This window comes from Pogona vitticeps, chromosome 4 (genome assembly GCF_051106095.1).
Source record: "Pogona vitticeps strain Pit_001003342236 chromosome 4, PviZW2.1, whole genome shotgun sequence".
Taxonomy (NCBI): domain Eukaryota; kingdom Metazoa; phylum Chordata; class Lepidosauria; order Squamata; family Agamidae; genus Pogona; species Pogona vitticeps.
This window is the reverse complement of record NC_135786.1, coordinates 182,420,630-182,441,181: the sequence shown is the minus strand read 5'-3', so window position 1 is coordinate 182,441,181 and position 20,552 is coordinate 182,420,630. Positions and strand designations below refer to the sequence as shown.

Here is a 20,552-nt window from a genome sequence, read left to right as displayed (position 1 = left end):
GAAAAATGTCCATATTGCAAATATGCCCAAAACATATAACAAACATGATTTAGTCAATGGGGAGGGGAAATATATTAATACAGTTTGAAAAACTTCATGCAGAGATGCATGCTTTTTTAAAAAAAAATATGGTTTTCTGTAAAATAAGAATGTACAGAAGCAGACACGAACAGATCTGGAGGAGAGAAAAAGACAAAACCTGTGAATATGGCTAGGTGTTCATGTTCCTAATCATAGCCTCATCCATATTCCTTTATCACACCACATTTCCTTATCAGTCCATACTAGAGATAGGCACAAACCAAACTACGAACCAGAGAAGCCAATGAACTGGGCTGGTTTGGTTCTTGACCCAGTTTGAGGATCCTGTTTGCCAAAATGAAACACCAAACTCCCCCCCCCATGCTTTGTTTTGCTTCAGCAAAATGGATGCCTGCCCACCCCTTTCCCACTGTCCCCATTGACTCCCTAACTGGTCCTGCTGCCTCTACCATTGTCACCATAGTCTGAGACAGTTGGGCTATGAGTGCATGTGCAGAGGCAACACCTGGGCTCCTTGTCATCATCCCTTTGTGTTATGGTGATGGGGCGGTGGGAGTGCAGCAGCGTCCTCCAGGCACAAACTGAAAACCAAACCACTAACTGATTCAGTTTTCCAGTTAGTTTGTGGTGGTTTTTGGCTTATCCGGAACCAGAAGAAACCACAGTTTTCCAGGTTTATGTCCATCTCTACTCCATACCATTTTAGTTAGGTAATATCATACCTAGTAATGATTATTTGCTGCAGGAAGTCATCCTGTTGTGCTATTACTGGTTGACTCACCATTCTCACAGCTCTTTAGTGAGAGCACTGCAGATATCTTGCAGAGAATTCTAAGTCCTCACAAAATGATAAATCCTGACATTCCATAGAATAAAACCAAGGAAGTTAAAATGGAACTGAATTGCTATAACTGATGTAGTGAAGATATATTCTGAATGACAGGATTGGACAACTTCTGGCACTTGAATATCATTCCCAGCATCCCTCAGCATTAACTAGGGTGATAAAGTCCACTGGGAGTTGCAGTTCAACAAGAACATCTGGAAGGGCAACTTGCCCACTTCTGCTTCATGATATACTAAGGATTTAATTGCTGGAAAAGACAAATGGCCCACAGAATGGGGCTATAAAGCTGTAATCTGAAGTAATTTACTTGAAATTGTCTTTAAGCTGAAATGAACAATTTAGGATTGAGATAGTAATCTTAAATGGTGAAAGGGTCGAAGAAACACTCAGAAAGAACAGCAAACCATACTGAATATAATTACACTGGGGATCAACTTGTAGTCATGGAATTTGTTCAGTAAGAAACAGGTCTTAGATTAGAGGTACAATATGGAAGCTGTCTGAGATGTTTAAGTATACTGGCAACTCTGTGGGATCACCATAACATGTATTGTGTCAGCTATCTTATCCTATGTCCAGTATCATGTGATTAACCTTCAGAATTCATGCATATTTATATAAAGCATATTCATTGCTTCATGACTGTGATGTTAAGTAATGTCTGGCACATATGAAATAGTCGTCATTGACATAGTTTCTAGACAGCTCTCAGCTCTCTCATGAAGGTTATTCACGTAGCCAGCTGACAGTTACCTTAAAAAGATGATGTCACATTCTGAGGAAATTAGATCTGAGTAAAGTGCTCACTTCTGCTACGCTAAAGCCATAACAAAATGATTTTACTTCATCCATAACTCTATCTTAATATTTCTTGTGAAGTCTATTCTATTGTAACCAATCACAGGTTCTTAATTTAATTTTGTAAACATTTAGAAATAGATGAAAACCGATAATTAAACTATTTTATGATTGCTACAGTTTGTCAGACATTGACCTAGCAATCATGCCTGTCTCATGGTCTTGCTTTAACAAATCTTCTGGTATTAAAATCCAGTAGAACATTTCAAAAATGGGTAATTTAAATCTAGGAAACAAAGTTATACTCCTAAACAAACAAACATTATTGGGAATTAAGCATTTTTAAAGGTTTCAAACCTTGGCTCACTTTCCTGTTAAGCCTCCTTCAATACTGTGCAATTTAGGGCAAAGTAACTAAAATTGCACTCACAATTGAAAATTTTAAATAATCTCTGTGACACCCCAAGCACCATCAAAACAACAGGGAAACATGTCTTAAGAGCTTTCTGTGGGAGTTATGATTGGAACTATGATAGAGAGCGAAAGGTTAAACTCTAATTGAGGCTTCTGTAGTCTTGATGCTATTTCAGCTGCAGTTTTCAATGTTTAAAGTGCTAACTAATTACAGGGGTGGGACTTCCTGATTTAAAAGAGCGTGTCCCAGGCCCCTGGACCCTTTCTCCTAGGAAGCTGGGCTGAGGGCGAAGGCCAGGTCTGTTTGCATGGATGCCTTGCTGAGTTTTTTTTCCTGGGCTTTCTTTTTGTCTCCTGAGCACATGGCCTGGGGGTGGGGCCTAGGGGTGGGACTTCCTGATTTAAAAGAGCGTGCCCCAGGACCGCGCGCCTAATGGCGCGCAAAATTCTCACATTTTATATCTGGCCTTAATATGGTAAATAGGAAAGGCAATGAGATTTGCATAAGCCGGGGAGTCAGGAAAGTTTTAAGAATCAGATCATACTTTTGCACTATTAAAGAGCAGGCCGGGTAGGTGGGGCTCGTCAGCCATGGAAGGCAGCCCATCTAGGAGAAGGAAAACTCCGATTTCAAACCTCCACTGTCTTGTGGCTATATCCACTCATGGAAAAGGCTTCAGGAGTTAACCTCAAGGCAAAATCCGGAGCTGGAGTCCCGAAGGCAGCATGTGTCGTTCTGCCAACTCCTGTGACATTGCTGGAACCAGTTGTATTGGCTCTTGCCTTTCCATTGGACCATTTCAGCAATGTGGAGAGGGGGGATCTGCTGCTTGGGTAACAGCTTATCCTCCATATTACCTTACCCGGGCTTCATGCTCTGGAGAGGACACTCCTCAATTCAGAGCATGTTACCATAGTCTCTCGAGACTGAAGGATGCCTATGCTAATTACATTCACACAATTAAAATTATGTTTTATTTGGTTCTTATATTGGAATAAATATGAATAAGATTCCTGTTGAATTTCATCTTTCAATAGATGAATTATAGAGGAGTTTACTTTTCTCTCCTACTGAAATAAATTTTAACCTTGCTTCTTTCTCTTTGCCTGGATCATATCCCAGATTCTCCTGTTTGCCTATGACTTTTTTGTTTGCTAAGGCTGCAGTCCTGTGCCTGGCAATCTAGGGACAAGCCCCACTGATTTTCGTGGAAACTACATCTCAGTAGGCATGTATAGGATTAGCTTAATCAAATCAAGGGCCCTTCTGTCCTCCTTTTAAGAAAGCTTTGGCTGTTGCTACCCTGACCACAAGACATGCAAATAATTTTCCTGGCTTAAAAAAAAGGTGTATCCTGAAAATAACACTAATTCTGCTTGTAATAATTTAGCTGGAAGTAAAACATTAGCTAAATATACGTTGTCATTGTAAACATGTTTTATTTATTTTAAAAATGGTTATTAATGCTATTAGTTTATACATGTGCAATATTATTTAATAAATTCTTCATTATTTAAATGTAGGAATGTAGAATTTCAGCTGGTTGGCCACAGTGCTAACTAGTGCCATCTGCCATCTTTCCTCTGCTGACACTTTAACAGAGATTAAAGCTGTAGGTTTCCCTTCCCCTCTAGCCATTTGCAATAGTATTCCATCTATAAAATCTGCAAAAAGGTACTCGTTCTAACCAAACATTAAAACACAGATCAGTTTTCATGACTTGAAGTTCTGTCTTGCTCTGAAGCTGGGGAAAGAGGGTGCAATTAGAGCCATGGCAAGAGAGAGAGAGAGAGAGAGAGAGAGAGAGAGAGAGAGAGAGAGAGAGAGAGAAGTTCAACAAGAATTAAAAATCAGTAAAGTGCACAATTACTGTCAAAATGTTCCATTTCCTTTGATCCAAAGAATTTACTGTACTGTCAATGTGCAATGCATTTTGGCTTGCTTGCAATATAGAATCAGAACTGAACACGACAAACTCCTGTTTTTTTGTTTTTCCTGAAGACATTGACAGGAATTTATTGATGCAATTCAAGGATAGTGTACTTCAGCTCTTTGGGTATTGACCAGTTTCCTCGATCCACAAGGGGGCAGAAGGATCACAAGTCATTTCAGTGCTTGTCTCCATTTTATTTAGTGGAAATGACTGTGTCTTCCAGATCTCCCTCCTCCAGCCTGATTGTGGCATCTGATCTGGAGATCATGAAAAGTTTCTCTTTATTTGTATATTGTCTCTGGATTTTCAAAGGCTGCTGCTCTGTTTGCTCTTTGCTGGTCTCCTTGGAAGAGGAGTCAGCATCCCCGCTGGGGCTCACATCACAGTCTTGGGGTTTATGGGCTGGGGTGTTGGCAACAGATTCCAAAGAGGTGCCTGTCTCCTCCAGTGGGGTGTAGCCCTTATTGCTTTGGTATTGACCATACTGAGAGCTCTGGGAATCTCTCCTTCCCACAGGTGATGCTGGAGGGGGAGAGTCCCCCAGATTAAGGGATTTGGAGTACATGGAAGATGAAGCTTTAACTAAAAGACTGGAGTCTAGGTCAGTGCTACTTCCCAAAGTCTGAGAGGGTTCAGGGGAGAAGGATCTCCTGGAATCAGGGAGGCAGCTTGTGCTCTGGCGCCGAAGAACTAGCTTGCGCTTGCCCCTCTGGGGCAGCATTTTATGTGCTTGTTCAGTGTCTACGCTGCTGCTCCTGAGATCTTTCAGGCTGAGTTCAAACTCTCCCCGAGGGATTTCCCTGGACCCTCGTTCCCCCAGTGGCCTCTGCCAATGCCTGTGGTCTCCATCGGATGCCTCCCCTTGAGCCAGTGGCAGCAAAGTGAAGGTGCTGAGTGAGGAACCCACAATGGAGCTGGTGGTGCTACGCTGGTCCCAGCCACCAGGGGGGCTACAAGGTGGGCTGCGAGAAGTCCTAGACAAGGCTGCTCTCTCCCGGTAGATGCTGTACACAGCCTCAGCCAAGCTAGGGGGCTGTTGCTGCTGAGAAGAGAAGGATAAGCGGCGTGGTGATGAAGCCAAGTCTGGAGGGGAGAGGGGAGCACTCACCGCAGGATGCCAGATGGTCTTGGCTAGCATGGCAGGAGCCCCTAAGGCTTCCCCAGAACTGCTGCCAGGCTTCAGATCGAGTCCCCGGGGTTGTACATAGTTAACAAAGCCATTGATTGGCACTGGGGCAACAGCAGATGAGGAGGCCCCATCCTTGGTTCGCAGGCTGTGTGCATCTATGACCGTGGAGTACAGGTCCCTCAGGTTGATTATCTTGGTCTTTTTGTCACGGTTCTCATGAAGCACAGCATTGGCACAAATGAAAAGGAAAATGCCAATGCCCATAATGAGGGGTCCAAGCACCTTAAGCTTGTCTGAATGCAAATATCTTGAGAAAAGCTGAAAAAGGAAGCCTCTTGAGGTGGGTGAGGGGGCAGGTGAGGATGGAAGGAGGATCTTCTTGCTACCTGTGGAAGAGGAATTTGTTCTTGAGCCTTCCGGGTGAGATTCTCCTGAGTCCTCTGTCTGATTTCTGGAGTGGCTTTGGGCAGCACTCCCATATGGTGGTGAAAACTGTTTGCCCCCAAGGTTCCCTGCCCGGTAAAGGGGCTTGGGCCAGTAGCCTACTACCGCCAATGCAATTCCCACAAGCAGCACCAATATACCGCAGAGAGCAATGAGGCCTGAGACGGAGCACAGCTTGAGTTTACCCTTCACCACCACCACATCATTCTTGCGCTTCTTTTTGACTTTGCGCTTGCGTTTCGGGACTTGGCTCTGAGGTCTCAAGGGATCCTGTTTCCTGGCTGAAATCCTCAAGAGGCCTCCAGTGGCGATCATGGCTGGCTATCCTGGGCACTGTTCCTGACAGCAGCTCCAGTTCCTGCAGCGAAAAGGAGAAAAGAACATGTGAGTCCGAGAGAGCACTGAATCTGCTGAGCACTTCTGTAATACCATATTGCCCTGAACACAACTAATCTTTATAATAATAACAATCGTCTTAGAACTGCAGAGCTGGAAGGGATGCTCCTGATCAGCAAGTCCAGTTCCTGTCAAGGAGGCACAGCGGGGAATCAAACTTCAGATCTTTGGCTCCGCAGCCACATATGTAACAACTCAGCTACCCAGAAGGGTTAGATCTGCTTTCTATCTTACTCGGATGCAAGACTAGAATACCAGAGATACCAGGTATAGTTAGCAAAGAAACTTGCTTGTAATCCTGGAGAGCTGCTGCTAGTCAGACTTACTGGTACTAGGCAAGATGGAACAAACATCTGAGTGTAAGGCAGCTTCCTGTGTTCCTTTCACTAATTCAGGTTGCATAGGCTCTTTTAGTTTGCAAGTTGGAGCTGACATCAGTTTCTCTAAAATCTGCTCAGTCACTAGTGACTAATCACTTCCTTTGATAAGGAAGTCTGCATGAGACACACCATTCAGCATGTCTAGGTATATGAGAGTGAGGGAAAATACATTAAAATAGCACACATGTTTCTCCATCACCAGCCACAAACACAATAGCCAGGATGACCGTCAGAGCAGCAGATGATACCCCTACCTCCCCACTGCACACTGAAGTATATGTACCCAGAAACAGGCACATTATTATGGCACATGATACAGCCCACAAACACCTCTCCCTCTTCCTGACAGTAAAAATCTAGCAGCTAATTAATAATGATGGATTTGACATATTTTCATGGAAACCAAAACCTGCTGCCTCTGTCAGCAGCCACTGACCTCACGGCCTTAAAGTGCTGTCCCTGCATTCAATTAGTAGCAGTTACACCATTAATTAACAGAGAAGAGCAAAGGTTGCCTCATTCTAGTTTGAGTTTGACAAACTTGTAAGGCTCCGAGTTAAAAAATAAAGAAAAAACAAAGAATGAGGGAAACGTATTCTATTGAAAGAAACCATAAACATGCTGAACATTTGTGTGAAAGTAGAAAAACATTATCCAAGTTGTATATAGAATTTGGGACATGAATTTTAAGGATCTGATGATACTCATACATAGCCTGTGCTGGCTTGGAGGAGATGAACAAGGTGAGACTTAATCTGGATAAGAAAATAACAGATGTGCTCTGGGTTGCACATTGTCCTGATGGATTTGTACTCCCCTAGATAAAGTGAACATTTTGTGACTGTTCTGGACCTAACCCCTCTTGTTGTACATGTAGATAACATTGGCACGTGAGTCATTTGTTGGCCATATCTGCATAAGTGGAGCTTGCTTCAGTTGCATATGCTACAGAAATGTCTAGGCTTGACAACTGCAATATTATTTCTATGAGGCTGCTTTAAAGATGGCTCGGAAACTCCAGCTGACACCGAAGGCAGATACTAGGGTGCTGATAAGTAAGCGATGCTGAAAACACAACTACACTGATTCCCAATCTGTTTCTCGGCTTAATCTGAAATGCTAGTATTGACCTTTAAAAGCAGAACCACATTACCTCACATTACAGCTGGCGCATGATCCGAGCAGATGGACGATGCTCCATTTTGGGATACGGTTCCCCCTATGCTTGGACCATGGGTGGCCCCAGCTTAGAGGATGGCTGTTGGTCATGTTGACCTCCCCAGCTCTTTGAATTAACCCTGATAATCATTCTCTCCATTGGCCACATGACTGACAACTCTAGAGCCTTTTTCAGTGGTGGTGCCATATTTGGGTAATTATGAGTAACATGGGGACCACTGACAGCTCCTTCTCTTGCTGCTAGATGGGATGGTTTAGTTAGTCTCATCTGATGTTTGTTTTGTTTTCTTGCCTTTGCTGTTCTTTTGTATCTTCTTAGAATCATTTTTAGTAATTATACTGTTGTTCAATAAACTTGTTTAAATGGGATATTTGAACATGAATGTGTAGAAAAGCAGCCTGGAATGACATAAAATATATAGCTAAGTACAATCTATCTTAAAACTTGTTTTCCCATGTTGCTTAAACAGTGTTTCCCTTAATTTTCATCCATCCTTTGAATGAACCAGCTCAATTTCAACAGCTCAGTTTCATATGACTCCTCTGTGCACATCTCCAAACCTAAAACTCTACTGATTTTTCTCTACAGAATAGTTGCTAACAGGTCTTTCCCTCACTTCAGTTCATCATATAAATACATACATCAGGTCCCCTGTCCTGTCAACTGGAGTGGCTTTGTACAAGAGCTAAAGAGATCAAGGTGCCATTTACCCTCCATTTTCAATAAAGGTACCATCATGGTGAAGCAAAGCCAAAATTCCTTTTCCTCCTGTTATTCTGACTTAGTTAAAAGTCCACTTTATTTATGCTCATTGTGTGCTCCCAGTAGACTAAGTTATATAGAGATTCAATGAGGCAATTGCAGAAAACTAGCTAAATTTACATCATGCATCATCAAGATATGTCATGCTATGCTCGTGAGCAGACAAAAAGAAGGTGTACAGGGGTGCTGATTAAAGATGGGGACGTTGCTTTCTTGGACTACAGCTCCTAGCATTCCTGTCATGTCATGTCCTTTCAGATTCTGGGAGCTGAAAAATAACTTTTCCCATCACTGATGGGTGTGTGTGTGAAAGTTCAACATACAAACACCCAAATATGTGAATTAATTTGCATGGATTTTGCCATTTTTAAACAACTGCCTGTGGTACTTCAGAAAGACTGTCTTCTGCATTATTTTAACAGGCAGGAATTTGTTTAGTGGAGAAAGTTCGAGCATATATCAGAAAGGTTTTGCACCTATTTTTTTATTTCCCAGAATATGTTTAACTTGTCACAGTAGTGACAGATATGCCAGCTGTGGTAGCCTAATAGTTCTACTGTATTTTGAAGGATAAAGAATGGTATCCAATTAAAAAATAGTGCAAAGACTTTTCATTATACCCTCATATCTCCACTACCTTGGATACTGCTTGCTCTTCTGTTATGGAATCGGAGACCAGGTCGCTTTCTGTCTCTAGCCCAAGCCCCATTCACAGTGATATCAGCTTTAATGCCAGAAGACAGGAACGGCTCGCTGGTGAGGCTTCCCAGAATTTGAAAGGCACAAGTCATTTTCGTACTGTCAGTTAAGGTGTGCAATTGTTTGTGTGCAAAGGTCAGGATTACAGCTGTTGTGCATGTTTCTTTGTAAAGAAGAAACTCCTAATAAGATAGAATGAGAAAGGCCTGTAAGTAGCATGCATAGCTTCAAGTTGGGTCCACTTCCTAATTCTGCCTGTTTATGTGACTCATAAGAACGTAAGAACAGTCCTGCTCGATCAGGCCAAGGGCTCATCTAGTCTCGCTTCCTGTATTCACAGTGGCCCCACCAGATGCCTCTGGGAGCACGTGAGACAAAAAGATACCTGTCTCCTGATACCCCTGTCCTGCATCTGGCATTTGGAGATACAGTACCTTCCTTCTAAACCTGGAGATTAAAAATCCCCATCATGGCTTGTAGCCTGCAATGGACTTTTCCTCCAGGAATCTGTCTAATCCCCCTTTAAAGGCATCTAGGCCACATCCTGTGGCAAGGGATTCCATAGACTAACAACACGGTGGGTAAAGGAAGATTTTCTTTTCTTTATTCTCACTCTCCCAACACTCTATTTGAGTGGATTTCCCGTGGTTCTGGTATTGCGTGAGAGGGAAGAGAGATTCTTTCCATCCACTTTATCCACCCCCTGCATAATTTTATATGCCTCAACCGTGTCTCCCCCCCTCAGGCGTCTTTTCTCTAGACTAAAAAACCCCAAAACGCTGTAGCCTTTCCTCATGAGGTGCCCCAGTCCACTCATCATTTTAGTCACTCTTTACTTCACCTTTTCCAGTTCCACTATGTCTTTTTTGAGGTGCAGTGACCAGAACTGTACGCAATACTCCAGGTGCAGCCTTGCCAGTGTTTTGTACAATGGCATTATAATGCTGGCTGTTTTATTAACTCAACCTAACCTAATAGCCACATTGTGGGCACAGGCACTAAAATGGCAAACACAATGAATCTAAGCAAGTTTGAAGCAAAACACATGGGGCAAGAGGGGTGGATCTGACTTCACAGGTGGCATCAGAGCTGAGAGCAACTGACCAGGAAAGGGATCTTGAAGTTCAATGAAAAGGCTCCATTGAGCTCAGTAAACAGGTTAACCTGTTCACTGAGCTGAATAACTGCTTTTAGAGAAAGGCAAATTCCCATTTGGGCAGAAATAAAAGAGAAACTGAAAAAAATGTGAATGTCATATGGACCTTAGAAAAATCTATGACATTGACTACCCTTAGTGTATGTAGCCACCAAACTTCAAAAAAAGATATTGTAGTAGTAACACCTGGAACATTTCTAGCTTAGAGAAGAGGCAGTATGATAGAGGCATACACAATTTTGCATCATATGGATTGCCCATAAGTTAAATTGGTAGGAAGAAGTTTTTTCCTCTGTCTCATCATAATACTGGAACCTGGTATCCCCCAATGAAGCTGAACCATGACTCAGTATACATAAATGAAGAACTTATCACAAGTCAAACACAGACTATGGGCTCCTTACAGTAATATGTAGTGAAAGATGCCAATTTGGATGGCTTTAAGAGGGTCTATACCTATTCATGGAGTCTAGGAGTATCAATGGCTGCTATGAAATTATCTCCAGCCTCAGGCACATACAGTAGCTGCTGGAGAACAGGAGAAAGAGGGTGTTGTTACACTCAAGGGCTGCTTGTAGGCTTTCTTTCTAATTGGCCACTGTGTGGAGAGAGTGCGAGTCTAGGTAGGCCTTTGATCTGATTCAGCAGGGCTCTTTGTTCTTATGTGTTGAGATCATCAGTGGGGGGCAGAATCCATACTCTTCTGCATTCACTGACCCTGGTCAAAAGGCTTAGAATATAGTATAAACAGGTACTCCTACATGAACATGTTGAGACAGGTGGGAAAGAGATGTTCCTGTAGAATGGAGCTTTTGTTGTTTTCCACACTGCATTTTTCTGAATTAGTACCATATGAACAAAGTGCAAGAGATTTATCAGAAGTGGATACATTATCTGATTAAAAAAGGTCTAAAGCTCATAAAAACACTTCAAAACCAATCAGTCTACAGACCACCAGCTTTCCTCTAAAGTTCCTTATGACACAGTTTGTAACTTTTTCAGGAATATTATTGAGCTTTGAAGCACATGGTATTTATTTTAAGAGAGAAAAAAAACTAGATGATTAATCATCTAGCTACTGCTTGTCTTTGATCATCCATGTTGTTTTATTTTGAATACATAGGTTCTTGTTTTTGAAACAGAAGCTGCTAAGCTGTTTTCTTGCCTGAGGACATTTTCTCTGAATGAGGCCAAAAAGGTGACTTTACACAAAGGGATGAGCAACAATGATCTGCTCTACTGAAAGAAAAGGCATTTCACATAGAAAATTTTGGAAACAAAATAGAAAGAAGGGAATATGAATAATTTAGCTGCAGTCATTGGTGTGTATCTATGTATATGGACTGCACTGACCAAGCTGGAGAATTTTATCCAAACTAGAGTTTATCATTTATTGCTCTCCCCATACAAAGGAAATAAACAGGAAAATTTATTCAAAACAATCCCTTTTATATCTATTGTTGAGTGTGTATATTAATTTTTCTGTATGCTTGGGGGCACGCATGTATCTTCTGGACATCTGCCGAATCTGAAATTCTGTATGAAGTTCAAGGTAACTGGTTATGTAACACCAGGCCATCAATGTGAGAATGGAACAGAAAGATACTGTGCTAAACCTGATTAAGAGAGAGAGGGAGAGAGAATTCTCCTTTGATTCACCAGGGAGATAAACCATGCTCTTGTGTTCACAAACTAGCCTGAAATAATCTGCAAGGTTTCATTTGCATCACAGATTTCATAATCTGAGTATTCAGATAATGGGACAGCAACTGAATATTCACAATGCCTTGGAAACTGGTTAGGACCGTATTAAAAAAATGATGATAAAGGATCATTCATTTCTTTTTTTTCCCCAGAGTATCTGAAATAGATTATTTCAAAGAAAGAGAAAAGCAATCAGTTCAACATCCCACATAAAATTAAATCCTTTGCCTTGAAATCTGGTTAAATCAGCATCCTAGGTAATCTTACTTCTCTCATCAGTTAAATCTCCCCATTTCCTGAATATCCTTAGATTCAGCAATTTTCTGTTTTGTTTCTATTTCATGCATTGTCTTGTAATAATATGCCTCACTCCTACACTGCACCTAATTCATCCACAATTTACCTCTAGGTCCTCTTGCAAAGTGTGACAATAGACTGAAAAATTAATTTAATGGGCTTGTTTTTTTTTAATGGAAGATTTAGCTCTTGATGTAATGAAATTTCACTCCAGGAGACCAACAGGCAAGGATCTGTATTAGCTAGTATCAGAAAGAGAGCTTGTGTGGTGTCGTGGACAGAGTGTCCGAGTAGAATCCAAGAGACCTGGGTTCAAATCCCTGCTTGGCCTTGGGAACTCACAGGGGCGGCAATGGTAAAATATTCCCTGAACAAACTTCACATACCTCAAAAACCATTTAGACTGGCATAAATCAGAAGGACTCTGACATCCCATAACAACAAGCTTCGGAAGCCTATGCTGATAGCTAGACCTAAAGTATATTGGAATAGAGTACTGTAGTAAGAACAGGAGCTAGAGATAAAAAATAATAATAAAATAATACTTTTCGAACTGCAGAGCTGGAAGGGACCCTTTGGATCATCGAGTCCAGCCCTTGTCAAGGAAGGAAGCACTGTGGGGAAGCGTAGCTCCCATCCTCTGGCTCCGCAGCCGGAGACCTAAGTCATTGAGCTTTTCAGCAGTTCTGTCTTTAAAAGACAGACATCCTTCATTGATCCTCTCCAAGGAAACAGTCCCCAGTTTTGAAAGGAAGAGGACTTGGAGGGCACCCTGATGCCATCATGCAGTGGGTACGATCTCATAGTGACACACGGCGCATAGCATTAAAGAAATTCCAGGTGGTCTTTAACAATCTACTACTCTCATAGAAATGACCCTGATAAGGACATCTGTTTCTAGCGTTCTTTCTCCTCCGATTGGTGGGATGTGCAGAAAAGAAACAACGGGGCACCACCACACACCGCTCCATTTGGGGAAATGAACCTGACCAGCACAAATTACCCCTTTCTTCTCGGTAGCCTTTCCTCCTGCCTGCTGCAACGGAGTTTCAAAGCCTCCTCTTGCATCCGGCCTTCCTCGAGGGACAGAGGCGAAGGAAACATTGCGGCTGACATACCTGGTGCTGCGTCGTCCTACATCGTGTAATTAGCAAAGTTTGCCAGCGCTTCCGGGGGGACACTTTCGGAAGGACGCCTCCGACAATCCCCGCATGATGGACAGTCCGTCTGGCGGCGGATCAAAGGGCCCCGAGCGGGCAATCCAAGGAGCGCGGAGGGATGCCGCCGGCTCCCGAGCAAGTCCCCGGCCAGGGACCGCCAGATCGTCCAACTTTTTCCCAAATCACAGTAACTCACTCCTTGAAGAACCGATCCACCAAAGGTACTTTCAACCTGTCGGACGCCTCGCCCCTGCCCTCTCCTGCGCCCCGGAGTCCGAGCCCCTTCCCGGCGCTGCGCCTCCGTCCCTCATTTCATAACCTTCCCAACACCATCTCTCCCTCTCTCCCGCCACCCCCCAGTTTTCCGGAAAGAAAGGGAGCCAACGCTGCTGCTCTGAAGGGAAGGTGGGGCGCGAGGGGAGGGCGAGAAGGGGGGGGGAAGCGATCCTGATGAACTCAAGCCATCATCACAGCCCCAGCCTTGTTGAGCAGGCGGGTTTCAAGTGTCTGCGTGTGTGCTTGTATGTGTGTGTGTCTGTATGTGTGCGCGCGTGCGTGCGCGGGAGAGGCAGTGGGTTTTCAGGATCTCCGGGTGAATCGGTGGCTCAAAATGGCAGCGTTTTGCCACCGCGTCGTTGAAGCCCCACGTCCCTCCCTTACCGGGCGAAATCGGGGGAGGGCCAAGCCCCGGGCAAGTTCCTCGGGGACCGACGAGAAACCATGGAGAAACTTTGCAGCCCCGCCGGCAAGTGGACCCCTCGCCAAAGAAGAAGGCACACAATTGCCGCTGCCCCCCCCCCCCGGTCTTCGCTGCGCCGGCTGGCTGGCTGGCTGGCTGGCTCCCTTCCGGCTCTTTAGCGCGGCCGCTGGCTCCAATAAATCCCCATTAAAGCAGCGATTGCACCGCGATCGGCAGCTTCCTCGCATCCACGGAAGTGGACCATGATGATGATGATGAGGAGAAGGAGGAGGGCGGCAAGAAGGAGTTTCTCCGAACTGCGCTTCCCGCTCCTCCTCTTCTCGGCATCCTCCTTCCTTGCGCACCTCGCTGGGGATCGCCCTGCGCCGGGCGGTCTCTGCCTTCCCCCGCTTCCCGCCTGGCGGAGGCGGCTGCTGCTGCTGCTGCTGCTGCTGCTCTTCTTGTTGTGGTTGTCGCCGCCGCCGCCGCCGCCTCCGGAAGCTGGTCGCTCCTCTCGGCCGCCGGCGGAGCTGCAGTTGATCCGGCGCTTCTGCTCCGGTTCCTGGAGGGGTCTCCGCGACACGTCTGCTCCTGCTGCCGGCGGCGGCCGCCGGACCCGTGGCTGTTGCTAGGCGACGGGAGCCATGACACAGAGGAATTGCGGCAGGGCGGCAATCATTCCCTTCCAAACTCTCTTCTGGAGGAAGGAGGGAACCCTCGCCCCCTCGCTCGCTGCTCGTCCCTGCCGCCCCTGCAGCGCTCCCTCTCCCGCCCGCTCCCCCCCCCTCGCCTCCCCACCTCCCCGCCCTCAGCCAACCCCGGCGCCGTCCGCCGGCCCCCCTCGCTGACCACCTGGCGAAGCAGCGCAGGAGTGGAGCTGAAGCCCCCGGGCGCCTCCCTCCGGGACCCAACAACCATCGCCACCCAACTCCGGCGCAGCATTCCTAGAAGTCGCCCGCGTGGCATCCCCTCCCCTCCCCTCCTCGCCCCAGCCCACCCACCGTCTGTGAGGTCAGATTCATCTCTTCCTACCCACCCACCCCCACCCCGGACCTTGGGGACACCTTTTGATGCAAGATATTATATTGTATCGCTGTACTGATCCTGTTCTCTCTCTCTGTTTTTTAATGTGTGGTTTTACAGTATTTTGTAAAAGAACTTCAGAACTTAATTTGTATCGTTTTATTATGTTAAGACGTCTTGAGAACTTTTGCCACAGGACAGCCTATAAATAACCGAAATAAAGGATATCCATTCGTTTTTAGTACGAAGAATACTAAAGTACCGCAACACATTTCACTATACCATATATATAATGTATAAAGTACCACTATACATTTTTTTGAAATGAATAGTGGTACTCTTAGTTCAAAAAATAAACCAGATATGCATGTTGCCATGCATAACTATTTTATAAAATGTGTTGTGGCTGCAGCTCACCAAATAAAGCTTCTAACACTTGCTATCAAGGACATATAATTCCCCCCTTCCCCTCCCCACACACTCCAGGTTGTTCCATCTAATTGAGATTATGAGATGGGATGCCAGGGCCTTGAGCTTGCAAGAACTAAGAAGGGCTGTTAATGATAGGACATTTGAGGCGTGGGGGGGGGGGTGTCACTCCTTCACAGGGTCAAATAAAGTGGGAGTTGACTTGATGGCATGGCACAACGAAAATCAAGGTTGGAAAATGAACCAAAGTTGAACCTTAAAGATAGGCATCTTTATTATGGTTTAACCATTCATTGACTGGAATTCTCTTCAACAGATGCATGAGCCATCCATGATCAGCTCCCCAAACCTTTTGCCCTAAGGAATTTGTCTTAGGCCCAAAGATGCCAGAATCTATTTGGTGCAACAAACTGTCATGGCTTTTCCTCTTTGAACTTATGTTGCAGTAGGGGGAGTAAGCTTGAGGCAAAACAATGTATTTATATTCAGACAAATATCAATTTTATTTTTTGTGGCTCGTGTCTCACTATACATGTCAAAAAATAAACCAGAAATTGATTCTTATAGTGTTATAGCCCTCCCCCTCCAACAGCTATCATGAGGGTTTGGTTGAACACTCGAGGAAATCTAATTTACAATCAGGCTTTTCTTAGGGCTTATTTTAAAAATGAATTCCTGTTTTCAAAGTTTTTGTCTTCACATACCTTGCTCTGCTCTCCCCTCATTTTTGAGCTTCTCTGGCTGAGGGAACGGTTCTCCCTCCATCAGAAACACAAATGATCTCCTTCAGGCTGGGTGAAACAGATCCAGTCTGATTTGATCCCATTTAGTTTTAATGAGCAGGATATTATGACCAGTTTATGGGGAAGTGCGCAGGAACCTGATGCAAAAGTGGTCCTGCCATCAGCTTGCTGTGCTTTCCAAAGAGCACACTCAGTTCCTTGGGCAGTAAGTAGTCATTATCGCAGGAGAACAAATCGCAGAGAGGAGGAAGTGAACAGATTTAGGGGCTGCACCTGCCAGAGAGAATGTCAAAGAAAGAGAGAGACTGGCTTTGCTCTTATCTGCTGGATGCGAAGCAGAGAGAAAGTGTGCAGCAGTATTATTTTTCATGAAGAAGAGAGGCTGATTAAATGCTAACAGCAGCAATGATGGTTTTTTTTTAATTTTAAAAAAATACAGAATAAATTTATGAAAAGGCAAGGGATCAACTTCTGAGAATAGCAGCTACTGAGAGGATGCAGAAAGCAGAAGCTAACTGCAGTGTTGAAGGTGCACTCTTAATAGATGGCACACAGGCAGACTGCGTGTAAAGGAGGGCATCTGAACATACTTCTGGCAGTTCTGCAGTTGCAGTTAAGATGCTACTTGGGAAGCCATAAAAAAAAGAAGAGCGAGAATGGGTGTCATTGAGGCAACTGTTCTGCATAATGCCTATTGATTCAGAATATGTACATGTTGAATAAACACACTGCAATACATCCAAGCAAAATTCAAGCTCAGAAATCAAAGGGATGTTACCGCTACGGCAGGGAAATGTTATAGAAGGAGAAATCTGCTTCCTGTCCTGCTCCCATGAACTCTTCCCAACTTGCAATGGATTGCCCTGTGTTATACTAATAATTGCCGGAAAGCACTTTGCTTGCTGGGTTTAATTAATTAATTGATCAGTAGAGATGCTTAATACTAGTTATTATCATTGGAATTATGGAAATAGAGTTATGCTTCCATGAGAATGGCATTATTTATGCTGTGTTATGTCCAATTTATTTTGTAGCAGGATGGAAAAACTTTTACAAAACAAACGAATATGTAAAACAAAACAATGCCCCACAAACTGGAAAAGATCATTATTCATTCCAATTGCTTCCCTAGCAATTTTACAGGACAGTCTTTGTTATTTTACAGGACAGTCTTTCCCACCAAGGGACTACACAAACAAGCAAACATCCTCTTTCCCAGTTGTGTCCGTTGGCCTTGTGCCTAGGGAATTCTGAGTCTGATCTGAAGAAATAAATTGAATAGCATGGCTCCTGACATAAGGCAGACAGGGAGTCAGGAAACTTTGCCTGCATACTAGAGGTTAAACAGTAGTTGACAACATCAAGTTCACCCCTTCATCCCAGGTTATTAAACTTTATTCACCCAATTTTCATGTTTTTTTAAAAAAATATTTGGACCCATACAAATATGTACAAATCCTTCAAAATATTCAGGTACAAGCCAAATTGGATAGGCTAAAAATCAACTCAAAATGACATCATTGCTATGCATAAGACAAACAATTTTGAATGAATTTGGAAGCAGGTGGTATGACTGCATAACACTTGTATATATTAAACGTGTCCAGGTATACACAATTTTAACTTCACTTCTGACTAGCTTTAGAAAATGCTGATTTTAGCATTTTTAATATATAAATCGTTCACATTTGATGTGCAAATTTATGGTCATCATGTCTTGCTTGGTGTATTGCAACTGGTTTAATCACGTTGATTAAAATGCAAACTATTCTTTACAGCATGCATGAAGTAGGTCTCACACATCAACATATTCTGTTGTTGTATAACATTTATTTTTAAACATGGCATTTCAAATACCTTTGAAAAGACTGATTGGACCTCAGGACTCTTAATTTTGCTTTGCTTTCAGTAACATTAGAAAAACAGGAAAAATAATAGAAAAAAATAGAAAACGTCTGCTTCCACAGGAGACCTCCACTACATCAATAATTCAGGCCAGGCATTCACTGTACAGCTGCTGACTTAGAGAGACAACCATGGGTAGAAATTTAAGGGGACCCTCTTTCTAAACCATCACATTCTTATCTTTAGATCACATCAAGAGATTTGTAGGTATTTGACCCTATCTTCTATTTTTCTGATACTTTAAATTGCTAAATGGCTTTATTTGCCCAGAAATTGTTCTGACCACAGTAAGCCAAAGCTATTTCTGTTCAGATGCCTGTAAAGATGAAAATGTCATCAACGGATAAGCTTAGATTAGGAATCTAAGCACAGTAGGCTTTGATTGTATCCTGTAAGAAAATCAATGGTGCAATCACAGATCTGATTTTTGGTCGCAAGTTTCCAGTGTTGATAACATACATCGCGGTGCTAACACATCCATTTTTCATAATAACCTCACTTAATCTTTTGATGACACATTTACTATTCAGTTTCCTTACCTGTTTGTCATTGCTTGGGCAGAGCAGTAGAAGATATGTGCTAAGTATCTAATATATATATATACTATATATACTAAGTTTATATATTTCCTGTTTAAAAACTGGGTTAAGTAGTACTGGTAATTTTACTAGGGCTTAGTATATTTTCTTATGTCTTATCTAAATAAACTACATAAAAGGCAGTTCAATGAAAATGAAGGCAGAAAAATTTCCAAAGGGAAAAAATATGGTATGTTTTTATTTTGATTGGTCATAATTTACATGTGACAGAGGTACAGATTGCCTGTCAAATTCATGCTGTTTGGAAGTAAGCCTGTTGAATTCAAAAAGATTTATTCTGTTTTATGAGACACTGAATATTTATTGCTTATAGCCAAATCATTTAGTTGGCATCAGTATCAAATCATACCCATATCGTAACTTTGGGGTCATAATACAGCTTTGATGTAGTGAAGGCATTTCTGCTCTCAGCAGGGCTACTAGTGTAGTTTGAAAACCCATAGCACATGTGTACAACTGCTTTCCCTACAAATATTTTAGGCATGTTGCCTCCTTTTTCCCTCTGTTGAGGAAAAAAAGAGGATTCCAAAATCTGATAGACCTGGAAGCTCTTACGGTGGTTTGTGCCTCAAAATGGGTTTTATAGCAGAGTCTTCCAATAAAGTCATGTTTAAAGTGGATTTTCAAATATTTCCAAGTAAACATGCATAGGTTGGAGCTCAAAGAGTACTTTCAATATTGCAATCTCCATCCAGTCAACTGTATATTTTTAGCATTATTTTAGTCAAGGACAAAACTGTAGTACAATGTTTGTACATTAGCATCCAATCTAGATCTGAGGTCTTACATAGGTGCATTGCAATATAAACTTGTCCCCATTCTGTTTATCTTGTTTATTTGGATTGATTCAGCAGTCCCAAAGTGTGCTTTCAGCTGTGTAAAAGAAAATCAGGTGACCACAGTTGTCAACAACAATTTGCACTATGAAGAAAAGACGTACCCATACTATTGTTCGTGTTGGTTATAAACATGTTTTCACAGACATGTTTTGCAAGGGAGTACCTGGGAGACAGAGACAAAATGGGCTAGAAAGTCAAAGGTCAATTGGCCTTTGTTGTTTCTCACACACGGCATAATGGTATATTAAAATACCAGTTTAGTTACCTTACTGCAGTCCTAGAGCATTTTGTGATATATAGCAGGAAATATATTTAGATAGCTTAAGTTGTTACTGAAGACTGATGTATACAAGACTGATGTATATTGTTTAAAAAATAATATATTGCAGACAGCACCATCCATGATAGTGATCCAGTAACAGTTTCTTTAAGTTGAAACGGCAATCTTGGGAGTTTACTATCAGCATGGCCCTATACATGTTTCACTGAAAGTAAGTCACGCTGCATTCTCTTACTTCCAGACCTGAGTGCGCCATTACAGTTTTGGTTTTCAACCCATGTCACTTCATGCATACAGACATATGGATGCAGGAAAAGTCTGTTCATTCTCTGAGCTGTTCTAATCAATTCAAGACAAACCCTAGATTTAGGCAGAATGAGGACCAAACTCATAAGCAGAGCCCCCATCCACCTCGCAATGACCAATCTCAAAACAAGGCAAGCAAACTTGCAAACTAGGGGAGATTTGAAAAGTTGCTGCTGTGAAGCAGCACTTATCTACTTCCTCTTCTAACAGTGCGCTACCTGTAATACATAGTTTGACCCTGAGAAGGCTGGGTGAAGTACAAATGCTGAGGGGTGGAAATGGTTGTGGACTCTTGTAGGACAAAATTGTACATTCTATATGGCCTGCCTTGCACCTCTAGATTACGCTGTTCCTCTCATGTGAAGGGAAGTTGTTCCATGAGCAATGGTGAAGTAAGATTTAACTGC

The 20,552-nt window shown here is 43.0% G+C and overlaps 1 protein-coding gene across 3 annotated transcripts; it reads right to left on the bottom strand.

Moving 5' to 3' along the window:
* Positions 1–3,521: 3,521 nt before the first annotated feature.
* Positions 3,522–14,487, bottom strand: TMEM200C (transmembrane protein 200C). Of its 3 annotated transcripts, none has more exons than XM_020794474.3 (2): positions 13,301–14,487; positions 3,522–5,966 (listed from the first exon to the last, which is right to left on the bottom strand). In XM_020794474.3, the coding sequence occupies exon 2, from the start codon at positions 5,921–5,923 to the stop codon at positions 4,229–4,231; it is 1,695 nt and encodes a 564-aa protein (XP_020650133.3). In that variant the 5' UTR covers positions 5,924–5,966; positions 13,301–14,487; the 3' UTR covers positions 3,522–4,228. The 3 variants fall into 3 exon arrangements, with proteins under 3 accessions (XP_020650133.3, XP_020650134.3, XP_072854913.2); XM_020794475.3 differs by having other exon boundaries at positions 14,003–14,139; XM_072998812.2 differs by lacking the exon at positions 13,301–14,487 and adding an exon at positions 13,186–13,200.
* Between the last annotated feature and the right edge of the window lie 6,065 nt (positions 14,488–20,552).